At 34.6% G+C, this 18,787-nt stretch overlaps 1 protein-coding gene across 2 annotated transcripts; it reads right to left on the bottom strand.

Annotated features, from left to right (window-relative positions):
• Positions 1-176: 176 nt before the first annotated feature.
• On the bottom strand, positions 177-14,116 carry LOC111045868 (NKAP family protein CG6066). Of its 2 annotated transcripts, none has more exons than XM_039440956.1 (5): positions 13,791-14,116; positions 8,394-8,502; positions 6,937-7,051; positions 4,883-5,105; positions 177-1,934 (listed from the first exon to the last, which is right to left on the bottom strand). In XM_039440956.1, exons 1-5 carry the CDS (start codon positions 13,967-13,969, stop codon positions 1,757-1,759), a joined length of 804 nt encoding a protein of 267 aa, XP_039296890.1. In that variant the 5' UTR covers positions 13,970-14,116; the 3' UTR covers positions 177-1,756. The 2 variants fall into 2 exon arrangements, with proteins under 2 accessions (XP_039296890.1, XP_022187037.2); XM_022331345.2 differs by lacking the exon at positions 13,791-14,116 and adding an exon at positions 12,761-13,107.
• Positions 14,117-18,787: the final 4,671 nt, after the last annotated feature.

Raw genomic sequence — 18,787 nt, 5'->3', positions numbered from 1 at the left:
CTCCAGCGGTCCGTAAGTTGCATCTTACTTGCTGGATTGTATTTTTCTTAACAAATCACATTAAATTTGGTTTACGTCAGAAATATTGAAAAGCATAATAGCCGACAACTTTGATAAAGCCCGAGAAGCAACATGATTTAATTAGGTGTATTTTGAAATAATTGTGACCGTCACAGTTACGAGCTATCAACATTTTATTAATTAATAATAAATTATATTATACACTAAGAACACTACACACTCACATTCAATTTTATTTTAGTCCTATTCTATTTACAATACTCCAGTTTATACGTATGTACAAAATCAATAATATTTTACATTATCCATCAACAGTCAGACTGAGTTCGTTAATTTTGAATTATTACATTCGTGATTTAAGATAAGTTATAATAAATGAGTATTTTAATAGGAAGTTGTTGATGAATAACCAATCAGACAACACGATAATGTAAAAGTACTAAAGGTGGTACTAAAGATTCACTAGGTACTTAATCAATGTTTGGAAAAAATAATATTAAATTCAACCACATATCAGACTTTGGGAAAATGATGATTTTATAAGATAATAATGAAACTAACGGGATGTTTACTGTATGGGATTAATGGGAATCACAACTATAATGTTTGAAAAACATAACTGACAATCAACACAACAGAATACAGTTGGCATCTCAACTGGCCGGGTATAATTGAAAAATGTGAGAACTAAGGTATCCTACCATTATTTAATAAATGAAATGACTCTTGATCTAAGTTAAAGGAAAACATCTCTTACAATACTGTATCTACATTACCTCTATTTTAATTAGTACAAGAATGACACAGCCGTTCAATATAAATTTTTATTTTCTACTTTGAAGTCCCATGATCAGCTATTGGGATGTATCTATTGAAGCTAGTAAATTTTTTTAAACTTGTATTCAACAGATGACCATTAGAATGCTAATTCATTTTTTCGGTAAAATTTAGTCAAGTGAATAAAAGTTCTAATGCTATACTGGAATGCTTCTGGAATACTAGAATGGTTATTTTTATGTTGAAAATAGTTTGAAAACTAATTTGTATAAAACTCCTTTTTGTGATCTCTCTATAAAAGATTTCCAGCTGAGGACATCACTTCAAATTTACATATTGACTTATTTCGCTATTTTATGAAAGAGCCCACACATCATATAACTTACCGCAATTATATTCAGCACGGCAGGGTAAACTTCACCGATAATTAGAGCATTTACGAAATAAAATTATGTTGCTTATAGGTTTTATAAGTTAATGGCTCTATGAAGTAGATTCAGAGTGTTCTGGAAACGCAAATATCATGTCTTTGGCTTCTATAAAATTATTGGATTTATTTTATGATAAACGAGTAACCGGGTATATGAGTAGTGAATTATTTTTATTGAATGTTGCACTGATTTTGAGAAAGTATAAATCAACTCTGGAATTTATGCAATACATTACGTACCAAAGGAATTGGAGATGACATATTATAAACATTTATAACTTGAGTATTCAATTTAAACTAAAATGCAAACCTCATTCATTACCTCAAGCATTAGAGAGTTTTGGATTATCACCAATCGTCAATAACAATTAATATTTTGATGAGATGTTCTCCTAGTTGTTGAACTTATTAACAATTGGGAAGAAGAACCATTGCTATTCAAAAATTGTCTCTATAAGCAAACCACTTTTTGACTTTGTGGAACATTATCCAGGTTTACATTGACATTGATTAGTTATTGAGAAGGTTTTAGCTTTGAGAATTTTCGTTGGCAAGCTTACTGTGCACCATTTCCTTGAACTGTGTGAGTATCCTGTTTTCTCGCTTCTGTCGTTCTTCCTTGCTGAACATTGCCAGCGCTCTCTTTTCATCAGCCGAGTAGATCTGGTTTTCCTTACGAATACGAACAGCTTCCATTCGCCGATGTCTGTTTTACAAATAACACAACAATGAGAGAATAATTAATAATCATAAGATATCACAAACATAATGTAAACCACTCGAATTTAAATAGTTGAAAAAGATTTATTTCATTGGCAAATTTTACAGTTCAATTACTATATGAAAGAGTGATTTCAAGTACTGGATTATAAAAACTGGAACTCATAATGTTTGGAATGATAAATAATTTATTGTATTAGAAAACAAAATACTAGGCCTACTAGAAAAAAACGAATGAAGGTCAGAATGTATGGCTGCGTACAGACTTATGCGCCGCGAACGCTCGCCTTGATCTTCATCAGCTGATTATATCTGTATCGGTGAAGATACAAATAGTATAATAATCGTAGCATCAGCTGATGAAGAGCTTAAGGGCGAGTTCGTGGCGCTTAAGTCTTTATGCAGCTTATGAAGAGTAGAACAGATTGAGTTTTCGACTGAAAGCATGACCGGAACTATACGGTTATATCATGACACACCTTCTTATTAACGATTTTTTTTTGAGAGATGGAAGTATGCAATGTAAAAATTGACTAAGTTGCCTTACAATAATTGATTAAGTTAAAGAGAAATAACTCAGTATTCACATTTTTTGAACATAAGTCACTTCTTGAATAGTTCATAAATAATTTGATTTTATTACTTCTTGAATAGTTCGGAAATAATTTGCTTTTAATAAATAATAATATCGAGTGACCTGGCTGGCTCAGGTCTGGTATCAATTTGCTTTTAATTTAGATGGAATATGTAATTAGGAGGACTGTAATCAAGTTCTTAAAATGCAAATTATAAATAAATTTAGTTTAAATAATGATTAAAGAAACAAACGTTGAAAGGTTAGGTCAAGAAATTTTATTTGAAGTCAACAAAGAATGAACTTTATTTACTGAAACATAACTAAAAATTTTCAAGATTCCAAAACGTATCAACTAGAATGTAGAACCACTCCCTTACAACAATAACGGGTGTTTCACGAGGGACGCAAACCCAAGTTGAATGACAATATTTATAGCACTACAGATGGGTATACATTGAATTTTTGTGACAGTAGTAGTTGATGACACTCCACCTTGTGATGATTGATAACCTTCTCAGCGAGTCTTTCAAGGTGATTACAACTACAGTAACTATATTACCCACAGTATGGCCATTGGAATTTTTTTCCCGCCGCAGCCATGAAGATTCCAAATATTTGAATTTTACAATGGAGCTTATATGGGATTATAAGTAAAATCGCTTGCTTTTACTTATTAAAGTATATTTTTGTGATTATTAACTTCGATATAATTTATTTCTTGTTTCTTCTATATTCCCAATATAGTTTTGGAACTTGAAATAGTAATTTGTAGATAATAGCGAGTAAAAATGAAAGGTAGGTAACGTAACCTGAAAGCTGAATTTCCAAAAAAATACCATAGAACTTTTGAAATGTGTCATGATATTGTAATACATTTTGTTCCATTGACAAATGATAAAGTTCCCATATCTATTTCTAGAAGCATGATGGAATTCTCATCACAATAGATTCCATAACATTTAAATAATTTGTTTCATTCAGCCAATAAGTCTGACGAAAATATTGTAAAGCACAACATTGAATATAAACTCAGGAAGAGCCAATTATTCTAGCCATAGTACTACTTGATGAATTTAATAAACATGTAAGAAATTGAAAAATAACACACATAACCATTATTGTTTATATTTAGTGATATTTCTAATCTTAACCACTGCTCATGGTAATGCAACTCGAAAATCATATCAATAGCTATTGTACCAACATGTTATGGGTAGGGTACTCAGTACTGAAGAGAATCAATCAGAGAAGTCAAGACGACTTTAATCAGCACTTAATCATGGTTAAATATTTCATAAAATGTTATATTCAATTGAGCCACAAAAAATATTTTGAAATGGGATTATTTGAAGTTCGATCCAATAAATGGGATGAGGAAATACACAAAATTGAAATTTATCTTTCTACATATTTATATAGATCACTGGTCCCCAATAAGTTGTCCGCGAAAGCTCTAGAAGTGGTCCGCGAGGAGTCCGAGGGAAGGAAAATTGATATTTTAAGCTTTATTAGTGTTTTTTTTTCAAGTTATTTTTTGTCTATATTGAAGTATAATAAATTTCTCTTCGAAAATGATATATCAAACTTATCTTAAGTTCATAATATGTTTCCAATCGGTAAAATAAGTGATAAGTTCCAAATGTCTAATGCTATAAGATAGGACTTGAAAGTTTGTTTGGAATCTTAATGGCGGATTTGTACCATGTGACCGAGCTAACCAATCAGAAGCGTGACAGTCAATGGCCATACTGTGGGTGATATAGTTACTGTAATTACAACAAACAATTGTTCGGTAACTTCCGCTGTTAAATTTGTTGGCAGGCGAGTTAGCTTCTTATCATCTTGCACAAAACCAGTTATAAGAAATCTATTCATCAACCGCATTACTGTCGACTCATTAAAAACTACAGTATGGAAAAACTCTATTCAGAACTACGAGTATATTGTCCAGATTTGTGAGATTTACAAACAATATAAGTCTCTAAAACAAATACGCGAACATTCTTGGCAAAAAAAGTTAAAAATTCTGGCACATCGTAACCAAATGACACCTGAAACAGAACTAATGAAAGACTAGCTCTGTAACGTACAGTTGCATTTGGCATTAAATAAACTTTTGCAAAATAGAAATTTGGGGACCTAAAACTTTTACCTATGTATTAATACTATCTTCTTCGAGTCGCGTCCGTCGTGAAACACCCTCTAGTAATTATTGACAGAACAATTCTTTCTTCAGACATTACAATTCTTTCTTCATTCATATTTTTGTAAAGTTTTGATTAGGTTGGGGGTTATGCTGAATACAGTCTATGAGAACGTTTCCAAAGAAAATGAAGCATATTTGAGAGAATACGTGCCTGCTTCCACTCATGACGTATCCGACAGATTCATAGGATGCGATTTGATCGGAGGTGAGACCGATTTCACCTCTGCGTGGAATCCGCTTGCCTTCGGCCACATATGCGGCCATCGCTGCTCCTTCTCCAGGCAGCAGCGCCTTTCCGTAGTCCTTGGACGAGAGGGTCACTTGTGCCTTCTGCAGCGGTCCTATCATTTCTTCCTCTGATCCAGAGCCTACGTCTGTAACAACCAATTAGTTATATCATAAATAAACATTTTTCCGGATCACTTTCTCACAGACTCTAAGATTGATAGAAAAACTTGACTTGATTTGAAAAACTGGACTCACAGAAACTTATTCATGCATATCGACATATAAGGCTGTATAAAGACTAAAAATAAACTCTCTACTGGTGATATTTTTCAAAGTTTTCGATTTGATATATCATCAAAGTTTTGAAGATATCATCAAGCTATCAAAATGATAAAGTTTTCACAAGAAAACATTTTTTTCCGATCATTACTTTTTGAGATATGAGCGCCTACAGTTTACATTTTTGGGACAGAATATTTTAAATTCCATGAGATTTAAAGGATAAATTCTTCATGGTATTGTTGATTGAATAAAACAAAATTTTCAAAAAAAATCAATTATTAAGAAAGTTATCAAATTTACTAAAAATGACCAAAAAAAACTTTCAGTTGAGTTATTTTTTGTCATTTTTGGAAAATTGAATAACTTTCTCAATAATTTATATTTTTTGAAAATTTTTGTTTAAAATACCATATACGAACAATACCATGAAAAATTTATCCTCTGAATCTCATGGATTTATCTATAACCGAATTTGAAATGTTCTGTCCAAAAATTTAAACTTTAGGCGCTCATATCTCAAAAAGTAATGATCGGAAAAAGAATGTTTTCCTGAGAAAACTTTTTCATTTTGATAGCTTGATGATATACGAAAAACTTTGAAAAATATCACCAGTAGAAAGTTTATTTTTAACCTTTGCACAGCCTTATGGCTTGAGATTTCTGCTCAAACTACTCATCGCAATGCAATTTCTTTGGATATACAGTATTTGTTAGAGGTGGACTCACCTACGAATTTCGCTTATATTTTTTTTCTCTTTTTCCCCCAATTTCTTCTCTCATTCTACCCCTCTTCGCTCCTTTTCACTCTTCATTCCTTTCTTTTTTACCCTCTACTAGCCTATTACATGGGAAACCATAGGTATTTTTCCTCCTCTCTTTCTTTTCACCACACCCCACGAGAAATCCTGTTTTTTTTTTTAATTTGTATTTTGTTTTTGTATATTGTTTAATTTTGTGTCTCGTGTTGATTTGATTAAAATCATTGATTGATTATAAACTAAATGGCATAGGAAATTAACATTAAAAATAAATTAATGGGGTACTTGATCGAATGCATTGTCAAATGCAAGTCTCATTGCAAGAGAAAAACGGCACAATATAACTGATTTTTGAGATACTTCCCAATTTAGTGCATGAACGCATTCGCCGATTTCCAGACTTTTAAAATATGGGGTTTTGAATTGAAAATTAACTTGATAAACTACACTGTTATGTAGGGAAAGTTTATTTTTTCTGTTTTTCATCTATTTTATATCGAATAAATATACAAATAGAATGAATAATTGCAAAATGGTCAGCAAATTCAGCCCAAAGCTGTCACAATGCCCAAATTTCGATCCACTCATTGACAATGTAATCTGACATTGATTATAATATAATGTACTTGCATTAACAATGTTAAATATCATAGCCAGCAACTTTTACTTATACTACTGATAAGTAATATAACAATAAAAAATTTGGTTAAAAAAAATCATATGAACTGAGCAGCCTCTTTTTAATAATACAGTTTGCGATGGCTTTCCTCAATAGACTGAAAGTGAAATACCAGCACGACAATTTCGCGGAAAAAATGCAGTACAGGTAACACTCGAACCTATCCAGAACTGAGTAAATGGAGGTAGAACAAAAACGTTCAATAAGTAGTGATGATTTGACTGGGAGATATTTAACAAATATATCTGAATAACTCACGTGTTCTCTCAACCCATTCTTCTTCCTCGGAGCCAGAAGAGCTGCTTGAGCTGACGTGCTTCTTTTTCTTTTTCTTGTGTTTGGATTTTTTCTCTTTTTTTGATTTTTTGCTCTTCTGAAACATTATTAAGTTTGAAGTTCACAAACTGATTGAAAAGTATATTTATTTGAAAGGTGAAATTATGTCATTTGAAAGGTATGTTGAATCTGGTGTAGGAAACGATGGCTTTTCCTAGCTGAAATCTATGATTTATTAGTACTAGGATAATATAATCATTAACAGAATACGTTCTTATTTCGTAACAAATTTACTCTCTTGACAAAATACACAACCCTTCGAGAATAGTTCCAACAGGTTCATGCTAATGAAGTATAAATAACCAGTTGAAAATTGCGATAAAGCCAAAGGTGGAGATCTTGGAAATTGCTACGGTTTATCGTACACGTTTAGAGCAGAAGAGTAGTAAGCCTAATAATTTCATGGATAAATTTCTGAATTGAAGAATATTTCAAGGACGATTGTAGATATAGTTCTAACACGATAAAACGATGTGTTAAATAATTCTCAAGTAATTCTGATGGATAATTGGCTGGAGTGTCAACTCATAGTAGTATGGCTTGAGCGCCAAATAAAAGTTTATTCTACCATGCAAGTTTTAGAACTGTATATGCATACTATATCATTTTTCTTCAAATTGACCAGCATCCAGTAAGGATCATGTTGAAGCTTGCCGACTATTTAATCGTATTGTATAAGTATTATAATTGAATTCCAATGTCATGATCAAGGTCAGGTCTTCCTGGATAGATCGTGTCCAATAATTTAAAAAAAAGTATGTGAACTGTAGGTTTAGTTCATCAGTCCAGCAAAGTTTCCATTAAAAAATCGTCTAACTAATACTCGCTACTTCTAATGAGCCACTCTGATAATGAGCCTTTAAACACATTGACTGGGCGCGTCCTGAGTTCTGCAGGCAGTTCAGCACTGCCATCACTGTCCAGGCAAATACTGCATGGTACAGCAGGCGTTCAACACTAAGTAGTCGCCTCATCTTCTAGATGACAACTCTTGAGAGCTTCTTGCAGACTTTGGTAAATGAGACTCCCATGATAATTTGCTACCAATACAAAAATCAAGTACGGTCACAGGTTTGGCATCAAGAATATCTGTTCTGCTGAGAGAATACATAATTTCCTGAATCTTGGTCTCATTCAATTTCAACTTACTATTGGACAACCACATCTTGGCCTCAGAAAAGAGCTCCTGAGCTTCGAATTTGGCATCATGCCCTGACCAATGATGGTGGTGTTATCAGGAAAAATCAAGCTAGAACCATCTAGGTGCAAATCGTTTATCATCAACAGTAGAAGACCAAAATAAGTATTTTAATATGAATATAATAAGTATTCTAAGGAAATTAAAGTCCCAGGGACTTGAAAAACCTACTCAAGTTTACCTTTTTATCTTTCTTTCTTTTCTTCTTTTCTCTTTTTTCATCATTAAAATCAGAGTCTACATATTTCTTTCTCAAACGATCATCAATTACAGCAATATTATCGTCTGAACTGAAAAAGAAAAACAATCCAATATTAAATTTCAAATTAGAATGAAGTTTTCATTATAAGTCAGGGGATTGATTACAATGTGCTATAGTGAGGATCACGTTATAATGGCAGTGGAGAAAGATAGGAGAGCAACGTTGCCGATTCTCTGTCATGTCAATGCCTTCTATAGAAGGTAGCTGATATATGTTTATTGATGCAGTATTAACTGTTCATTCTCGTTTAAAATAATCAATATATTTTATCAAGCAAGAAAATATATTTTTCAGTAATTTTATAATGAATTTTCATAATTGAGATAAAATATTTTGTTAATTAATTATAAATTCTACATTCTTGAAAGACGATCTGCCAACAGAGCAAAGTGAGAAAGAGATAGCGCTATCCGCTTTGTTGAGTGATAGACAAGGATAGCAATACCATTGCTAATCAAACACTGCTATTATAACGTGGACCTCACTATAGTACTAGGTCTCGACAGACAAATTGCTCTAAACAGCAATACTGTATAATGGTATAATCAAATAAAAAAATACACTGTGACGCAAAATATAAGTGGAGTCACCATTCTACGCTGTACAACAATATTTTGATGCCAACAGAAAAAATCTGGTGTCGCACACTCACACAACTTCCCTTGCCGCTATGAAAATTGATCACCTGACGCTAGTGTTTCCGTGCATACTAGTTTACTATTCAAAGATCTGAGCCAGCTGGTGACAGGACAATAACAGGCACACGAGATCTGATATCTCTTCATAGTGAATGATCTAATAGAATCAACAGTTGCCAACAGTTTGCAATTGAAATAATAACATTTTCTCTAATTTCGAGCTTATTTAAAATTTTTGGTGAAAATGTTACTGAACATTAATTGTAGAGATTTTTATGCTCAATCTTTTCCACTTGGAATTTGTTGTTTTAATTGTATCTGAAGCCTGATAATTGAGAATCTAAAATCAAACTTTGCATAGATGGGGCGGAGCTCCTGGAATTTTCACACATATGTGACTTGTGTCAGTTGATAGAGCTTATCAATGACTATTTCAGGTATAAATTTGATCAAAATTGTTGGAGCCTTAAGTAAGGACCTTTGTAAGGACCTTAAGTTCCAAATTTCAAGTCATTCCGTTAATTGAGAGATGAGATATCGTGTACACAGACGCACATACACTCATACACACACACACACACACACACACACACACACCACACACACACACACATACAGACCAATACCCAAAAAAACACTTTTTTGGCCTTAGGGGACCTTGAAACGTAAGAAATTTAGAAATTGGGGTACCTTAATTTTTTCGGAAAGCAATACTTTCCTTACCTATGGTAATAGGGCAAGGAAAGTAAATCACCATTTGAAACTGCAATGCTATTATTAAATTCCTGATATATCTGATTTTGTTTTAGCACACTTGACATCTGGACAATTTGAATGCCAACAATGCTTGTCGTCGTCGACTGCAGAAGTATATCAGCTGATCAAATCATCATTTGTCTCTATTATTACAGAATTAAACATTTCTAATAATATCAACATTTGCCATTTAAAAATATAAAAAGTATAAGTTCAACCCGCCCCATTAAAACATAATTGAACACAATCTTTCAGGTCAAGTACACAAATTGATATCTACCCAATCTGAGATTCTCTCCCTGTCGTGGTCAACGAGCTAAAATATAGTAAACCAAAGAGCGGCTGCTGGTGAGCTTTCAGCGCTCTCAATATGACTGTTACACGCGAACTAAGGGCAGCCATGACAGAGAGAGGCAAGAAGAGCCTCTATTGTCAGTCTGCCACTGCAGGAATAGGTGTGTTTTTGTGAGTTAAATTGATTTCTATGACTAATTATTATATTTATGATGATGATGGTATTGCAAACTTGACTGGAATGAACTATAGACATCAGCTTATTATATGATCATGTTAGGCCGGTATTAGATAGTAATAGTATACGCTAACATGAAAATATGATTTCGTACAACTTATTTCATATTATCTGCATATGACAGAAATATTACCGTCTAATACCGGCCTTAGTTTGTTATTTTTTGACTATCATACTTTGCCTTCTTGTTTTGAACTTAATGTAGATAAGTACCGTAAGCTGGTATCAAAGAAACGTCTTCATAAACTAGTTTTTTCGAATTCCCTACTCAAGATAGCATAAAAATAGTCCAATTTCCAAAATCATAATTTTGCAGTTACGGTATGGCATTTCAACTTAGTAGAGCACTTGTACGGCTAAGCAGTATTAACACTGTAACTTGGGCTACATTAACTTCACCAAGGCTTCAAGTAAAGCAATTAAAACAATTAATTTTATGGATGCATAACAACTGTAATACATATATTTAAAATGCTCAATAAAAATTCAATGTAGTATTTATTAAATATAGCTGATTTGCACCTTGTCTTTTATGCAAGTTTCCATTATATCAATAGGGCCATTCAAATTTTCCGCCGCTTCTTGTCTCTCTCTGTCATGGCTGCCAATGTTCAATTCGTAACAGGAATAGCGGCCACTCAGCCACTCTATAGTTTACTATATTTTAGCTCGTTGGTCGTGGTCGACGACGGCATTTACGCATAAACGAAAACCCAGCTTTAGCACAGAATAGGTAGCTTTAGAGCGGAGCGTTGCAGCACAGTATACATACAGTATGGAAACTTGGCTAGTACCCTGTCGCAAAAATCCGCCATCTTGTTAGGAAGTTCCGCATTGTAATAGTATTGATGGGAGGTTCGGATCACTTTACTGATCCGGATCAATTGATCTCGTTCACTGCCGCAAGCCAATCAGAAGACCAGGATTGGAACTTCCTAAGGTCACGTGACGTGTCTAGTATTTAGGCCATGTAAAAAGCATTGGTTAGATAGACGTTTGATTGACAGTTTCCATTCTGAATCTGGTACGTAAATACTGGTTCTTTAAATTTAAATTGCTCAAAATAAAAGCTTTAGTTACTCTGATGTGGACTGTATAACGAATCAAATCGTTGTGCTGGATAATATATTCAGAAAAAACCATATACATAGAACATATAGAACGTCAGTAAAGGTACTCAACAAATCCCAAATTTTTGAATCGAATTGTTTGCCTACTTCAATTTGAGGTAAAAGGTGGACAGTTGGATAGGATAGATGAGAGGAAAAGATGGGTGAAATTATGCAAACCGAAAGTGCGACTATTAAAGTTGATTCCTTGCTGTTTCCCGGTTCCAAGATGGAATTTATGGTCTGGATATTTAACACTAAGATTTGAATATGAATAGAAACAAAAAACTAAACTTGCGTTCTGGCATTCACTTTTAATAACTTACAAAACATGAGTAACTTTTCACCTATAACGAAATAATACAACTTATGTACACGAAAAAATGTATAGGCCGAATTTCCTATGATATTAAATGACATGAATATTTAGGCGGATTCAGGACGAATTTTCTGAATCTTAAAGCCTCGACAGGGAATGCTATATAGCAGTACGAGAGCTAAATTCACACTGACACTCAAACCGGCCGATGCCCGCGCAATAAATTGATTGAGCAATTATAGATGTTATAAAATTATAGAAACTCTCCTGCCATCTGGCAATCAATGAGCAAATGAATACAATTATTTCAAATGGCCTCAACAGTATTCTGTGGTTGCAGTTTCCTGATGAATAATTCTATAGTCTGATTTTTACTCTAATATTGGCGTATGAAGGAGGCTCCTTTTTCCTTTTATATTATCCTTAAAATGCAAAATTTCCAAAAACCTTGTATATACGTCGACGCGCAATTAAAAAAGGAACATACCTGTCAAATTTCATGAAAACCTATTACTGCGTTTCGCCGTGAATGCGCAACATATAAACATTAAGAGAAATGCCAAACCGTCGACTTGAATCTTAGACCTCACTTCGCTCGGTCAATGAATTGTCAGAAGTTATAACACTCATATGGTAAGAGAAAAAAATCACACAAAAAACCCTCTCTATATACAAACTCTGACTGCGTTGTTTAGTAACAGCAATGTGAAATGTCATTCGACAGAGTTATTGTTGTTGGTTCTACTAAAACGTTTTAAACAGAGAAAATATATCATAAAATGTGTAAAGAAGCATTTAAATAAGTCCCTACTAATAAAGTAAAATCAATAAACAACAAATATTTTAATATAGGCTGTAATAATTATTAACCTAGGTACCATTTATAACAATGATGTTAAAATATATTTTCAAGAGTGTAAATGGATACTTACTCGTCAACATGGGCAGGCGATTTACCCCAAACCTGATCCACACCAACCAAAGTAATTCTTTCCCTTTCTTTTCTTCTGTGATCCATAAAGTCATCTTCATGAGAAGAGCTGTGTTTTTCCTTCTTTCTTTTGCGACTTCTATGAGAATGTGAATCTCGCGAAGGACTAACACTATTCATTTTATACAATTATAGCTATTGAATCATATAAAGTTGATTGTAATTGAAATTTTAAATTATTTCAAGATTAGAAGTTTATCAAAATACAACATATCATAACCATAACCTAAATTTAACAAAGATTTCATCTGTTTTCGTCTGTTTCTGCTTTTCTAGAACAGTAGAAGCATTCTTGCCAACTTAAAAACAGGCTGCTTCTGAGCACAATCTGTCTGTAGGCCTACGCATCACTTTGAAAACCTGAAACTGCTTCAATAAAGAGTAGATAAATTAAGAATCATCCGAAAAGTATGTGATTTTGAATAATGAATTTATAGTGAGGTCAACGTTATAATGGCAGTGGATAAAGATAGAAAAATAGCCATGCCGATTCTCTAAATTATTTAATTATATTTCTTCACTGTCAAAAACTTAATTGGCAACGTTTTGGACCTAGAAATGGATAGTACCACCAGCTTTGTCAAATGATAGACAAGAATAGCAAAACCAAAGTCGATCAAATACTGTCATTATAACGTGGACCTCACTATAGGGATTGGGAGACTTGTGATAAATATTATGTTCTTGAGTGCCAGGGATTGTTATGAACATTCATCTATTCAGCCTCTTATTATTAAATCTCATTACCCTTATTATTGCTTTTGTGGTGCTTTTTTATTACCTCTAACAGAAGGGGTCCGGGGGTTTTCCCCAAAAAATAATACACCTAAGGATTTATTTATATCCATCATTTTTCCTATATGAAGTTATGAATATTTAAAATTATAGTAATAAAATTGATATAGATAAATGTTATCCATTTTTAACAATGATGTTAAAATATATTTTCAAGAGTGTAAATGGATACTTACTCGTCAACATGGGCAGGCGATTTACCCCAAACCTGATCCACACCAACCAAAGTAATTCTTTCCCTTTCTTTTCTTCTGTGATCCATAAAGTCATCTTCATGAGAAGAGCTGTGTTTTTCCTTCTTTCTTTTGCGACTTCTATGAGAATGTGAATCTCGCGAAGGACTAACACTATTCATTTTATACAATTATAGCTATTGAATCATATAAAGTTGATTGTAATTGAAATTTTAAATTATTTCAAGATTAGAAGTTTATCAAAATACAACATATCATAACCATAACCTAAATTTAACAAAGATTTCATCTGTTTTCGTCTGTTTCTGCTTTTCTAGAACAGTAGAAGCATTCTTGCCAACTTAAAAACAGGCTGCTTCTGAGCACAATCTGTCTGTAGGCCTACGCATCACTTTGAAAACCTGAAACTGCTTCAATAAAGAGTAGATAAATTAAGAATCATCCGAAAAGTATGTGATTTTGAATAATGAATTTATAGTGAGGTCAACGTTATAATGGCAGTGGATAAAGATAGAAAAATAGCCATGCCGATTCTCTAAATTATTTAATTATATTTCTTCACTGTCAAAAACTTAATTGGCAACGTTTTGGACCTAGAAATGGATAGTACCACCAGCTTTGTCGAATGATAGACAAGGATAGCAAAACCAAAGTCGATCAAATACTGTCATTATAACGTGGACCTCACTATAGGGATTGGGAGACTTGTGATAAATATTATGTTCTTGAGTGCCAGGGATTGTTATGAACATTCATCTATTCAGCCTCTTATTATTAAATCTCATTACCCTTATTATTGCTTTTGTGGTGCTTTTTTATTACCTCTAACAGAAGGGGTCCGGGGGTTTTCCCCAAAAAATAATACACCTAAGGATTTATTTATATCCATCATTTTTCCTATATGAAGTTATGAATATTTAAAATTATAGTAAATAAAATTGATATAGATAAATGTTATCCATTTTTAACAAGTACCGTACAGTAGTTTGTTCATATTTTATTATAAGATACCGTAAATGATAAATAGAAAGAGTGGCCAAAAAGTAAGGAATAGGTATTGTAGTAGAATGTAATCTTTATGAAAACACTTCACTAACATGGGCTATTTTTGAACAAATTAATAAAAACAAAAAAAAATATGGTATTACTTTTCATGTAATATTTCTATATCCAGGCAACCAAAAAAAAAAAATTTCAAATTGTATCAATTCCCTCTGTACATTAGATTGGAAACCTATTTGAATTGAAAAGAAGACTACCAAAGATCTTATAAAATAAATTTATAAAATTGAGACTTTGCCTTCCATCTAAAGAGACTACACCATTGCCAAATGGTGTAAAATTGTAACTTTCTCAAATTTCTTATTTAACCACATAATTGTATGTAGAATATAGTCCCCGATATTCCAGTAGTGCTGAAAATGTTTAAGGGTTGAAGGATTAAAGAGGAATTCAAGTTTTTTGATAAATAGAAAACATCTCAAAACATGCTTTTCTTTTGAATATTACTTTTCTCAAAATAAGTAGATATATTACATATCAAAATTATGGGGAGGATATCTCCATCTCATCAGTGGCTGGATCATTTTTATAGGATCTTTTTTTTCAATTAATGATTTTGTTTGTCAATGTCAAGACATTTTGAGCAATGATCATGACATTATTTTTGATATGCTAGGTATTTTTTAAGGGGACCTAGGCCTCCCTCTGCTCACCAAAAATGGTGCTCCTAATCTACTCATACCAGAATCAGCTATCCATTTTAAAAAATAGAGAATTGGCAATGCTGTTATCCTATATTTTCCACTGATATCTTAAACCTCATTATAGTAAGAATTCAACTTCCATGAAAAACCATGTTTCAATCATTTTAAACTTATCCCTACCATAATCCCTGCTATCTATAGTGAGGTTCACATTATAATGGTGAATATCTTTGACAATAGTGTTGCTATCCTTGTCTGTCATGCAACAAAGTGAATGGTGCTATCTCTCTCTAGCTTTGCAATGTTGTCAGTTTGCCAGAAATATTTTCGTTTTTACTTTTGACAGTGACTGTACATATGTAAAAAAAACAGTTCTCAGCCGCCATGTTTTTACTTCATTCTATCAAAATACTTGAGCACACAAGTCATGGGTTTATTTAAAATGTATTTTTGAATAAAAGAAATAATTTTCAGATATTACCATATGAGAAACACAAATTATACCAGAAATGACACTTTAAAAGTTGATAACTTCGACCATCCTAGACTTTGTCCATGCTACCAGTATACGTTAGGCCTACTGGTACCATTATAAATATAATAATTAAAGGTTATTTCAGAATATTATTTCCATTGAAATTATCCTATTATTGACCAAGCAAAGTGAGCTCTAAGATTCAAGTCGATGGTTTTGCATTTCTCTTTGTTTATATTCATGTTAATATGTTTCGCATTTACAGCGAAACGCAGCAATAGATTTCCATGAAATTTGACAGGTATGTTCCTTTTTGAATTTTGCGTCGACGTATGCATAAGGTTTTTTGAATTTTTGCATTTTAAGGATGATACAAAAGGAAAAGGAGTCCCCTTCAAATGCCTATATTAACGTAAAAATCAGACTTTGAATTATTCATCATAAATCAGATGTCGAGTGGATTATCAATTGCATGCAAATTAATATCTCAATGTTACTTATGAAAAGCTGTCATGGGGACTATTCATTGCATGCAATAACGCATGCAATTAATAACTGAAAGTAAACATAGTCTCTCGACCTTTCTCTGCTTCCAACTTGGGCTGACTACAGTAACTATTATTATAACCCACAGTATGGACATTGGATTTTTTCTCCTGCCACTGCCATGAAAATTCCAAATATATTTGAATTTTACGATTAATGGAGCTTATAGGTGATTATAAGTGAAATCACTTTCCTTTACTTATTAAAGCATATTTTTGTGATTATTAACTTCAATATAATTTCTTCCATGTTTTTCCATATTCCCAATATAGTTTTGAAACTTGAAACAGTAAATTGCAGATGATAGCAAGTGAAAATAAAAGGTAGGTAATGTAACCTGTAATCTGAATCTCCCAATTTTTTTTCAACTTTTTAAATTAAATATGTCATGATATTGTAATAAATTTTGTTTTATTGACAAAAACTGAAGAAGTTCTTATATCTATCTGTGGAAATATGATGGCATTCTCATCACAATAATATATTCCATAACATTCAAATAGTTTTGAAAAGCACAACATTGGATATGAACTGTGAAGAGCCAATTGTTATAGCCATAGTAATACAGTACTTGATGAATTTAATAAACATGTAAGCAATATTAGAAAAGAAAACACATCATAACCCATAACCATTATCATTTATATTATTTTAGTGATACTTCTAATTTCAACCTCTGCTCCTGGTAATGCAACTCGAAATTCATATATCAATAGCTACTGAAGAATTGAACTTGTCACAAAGTAAAATTGTGACGAGAAAATAATAAATAATATTATTGAAAGGCGCTCGGCTATCAGCAATGCTAGCCGACCGCGGAGATAAGGGAGGTACCGATGGCGCACCATCTTCCGCGCATCAAGACGATTTCCACCGCCTCTGGCGGCGGCTCAACTCCATCCCCTCCACTTTGGGGGAGTATTTAAAGGCCGGACGAGCCCCAGACCACAGCATTCCGCTCACAAACCTTCCTGCTCCTGGTACAGCGGCCCGTTGGCTGCCGTACGTCCCCGACCTCCTGCCCTGGTACAGCGGCCCGTTGGCTGCCGTACGTCCCTAACCTTCCATCCCCCTAGGGCACAGCGGACCGTTGTCTGCCGTCCCTGTCCTCCCATCCACCTAGGGCACAGCGGACCGTTGTCTGCCGTCCCTGTCCTCCCATTTCCCCAGGGCACAGCGGACCGTTGTCTGCCGTCCCTGTCCTCCCATTTCCCCAGGGCACAGCGGACCGTTGTCTGCCGTCCCTGTCCTCCCATTTCCCCAGGGCACAGCGGACCGTTGTCTGCCGTCCCTGACCTCCCATCTCCCTAGGGCACAGCGGACCGTTGTCTGCCGTCCCTGACCTCCCATCACCCTAGGGCACAGCGGACCGTTGTCTGCCGTCCCTGTCCTCCCATTTCCCCAGGGCACAGCGGACCGTTGTCTGCCGTCCTGTCCTCCCATCTCCCTAGGGCACAGCGGACCGTTGTCTGCCGTCCCTATTCTTTCCATCCCCTCAGGGCACAGCGGACCGTTGTCTGCCGTCCTATTCTTCCTTCTCCCCAGGGCACAGCGGACCGTTGTCTGCCGTCCCTATTCTTTCCATCCCCTCAGGGCACAGCGGACCGTTGTCTGCCGTCCCTATTCTTCCTTCTCCCCGGGGCACAGCGGACCGTTGTCTGCCGTCCCTATCCTTTCTGTCCTTCCTTTTCCTACTCCACTGGAGCGGAACCGAGGCCGTAAGGCCGATACAAAATTACATCAAAGTGGTGTCATCAGAGAAGAGAGTGACCTTCACGCCGTCAGAAGCACCAGGAGGTGCTGTTCACGCCAGCTGAGGAACAAAGAAGAAGGAAGAGGAACTTCGACTTGCCTCCTTTCCCCGCCCACATTACGACTGAGCGAAGTCATCCAGGAGCAACACCTGGGTATCAATCACCCACCTCTGAAGCTACTCAGGGTGTACGTGATAGATTGGCGCCAACGTGGGGCACGAGGCAACGAAGTAAGAATCATGAGTGAACAGGGAGAGTCTGATTCAGATGCTCAACACCAGGAGCTGACAGAGGATCAGTCGGTCGAGGACATAAACCCCGAGGTGATAGCCGACCCCAGAGTTTCCTGGATCTATAAATTGAAAAAGGAAGAAGCATTCAATCTTCTACAAGATTGGGGCATAGTGTCATCTGGAACACTTGCTGAGTTGAGAAGGTTGTTAGTAGAACAACATAAGAAGATGGCTGTACGTTTTCCCAGCCCAAGACCTGGAATAG

The sequence above is a fragment of the Nilaparvata lugens genome, chromosome 1 (assembly GCF_014356525.2).
Source record: "Nilaparvata lugens isolate BPH chromosome 1, ASM1435652v1, whole genome shotgun sequence".
NCBI classification, from domain to species: domain Eukaryota; kingdom Metazoa; phylum Arthropoda; class Insecta; order Hemiptera; family Delphacidae; genus Nilaparvata; species Nilaparvata lugens.
Note: the sequence above shows the minus strand (reverse complement) of the source record. Positions and strands in the feature narration are given on the sequence as shown.

Coding starts and splice junctions, on each gene's coding strand:
- LOC111045868 (XM_039440956.1), bottom strand. CDS start 13,969: ATGAATAGTGTTAGTCCTTCGCGAGATTCACATTCTCATAGAAGTCGC. Junction 7,052..8,393: donor AAAGAAAGAAAGATAAAAAG/GTAAACTTGAGT, acceptor ATAATGTTTCAG/AAGAGCAAAAAATCAAAAAA. Junction 5,106..6,936: donor AGAATGGGTTGAGAGAACAC/GTGAGTTATTCA, acceptor TGGTTGTTACAG/ACGTAGGCTCTGGATCAGAG.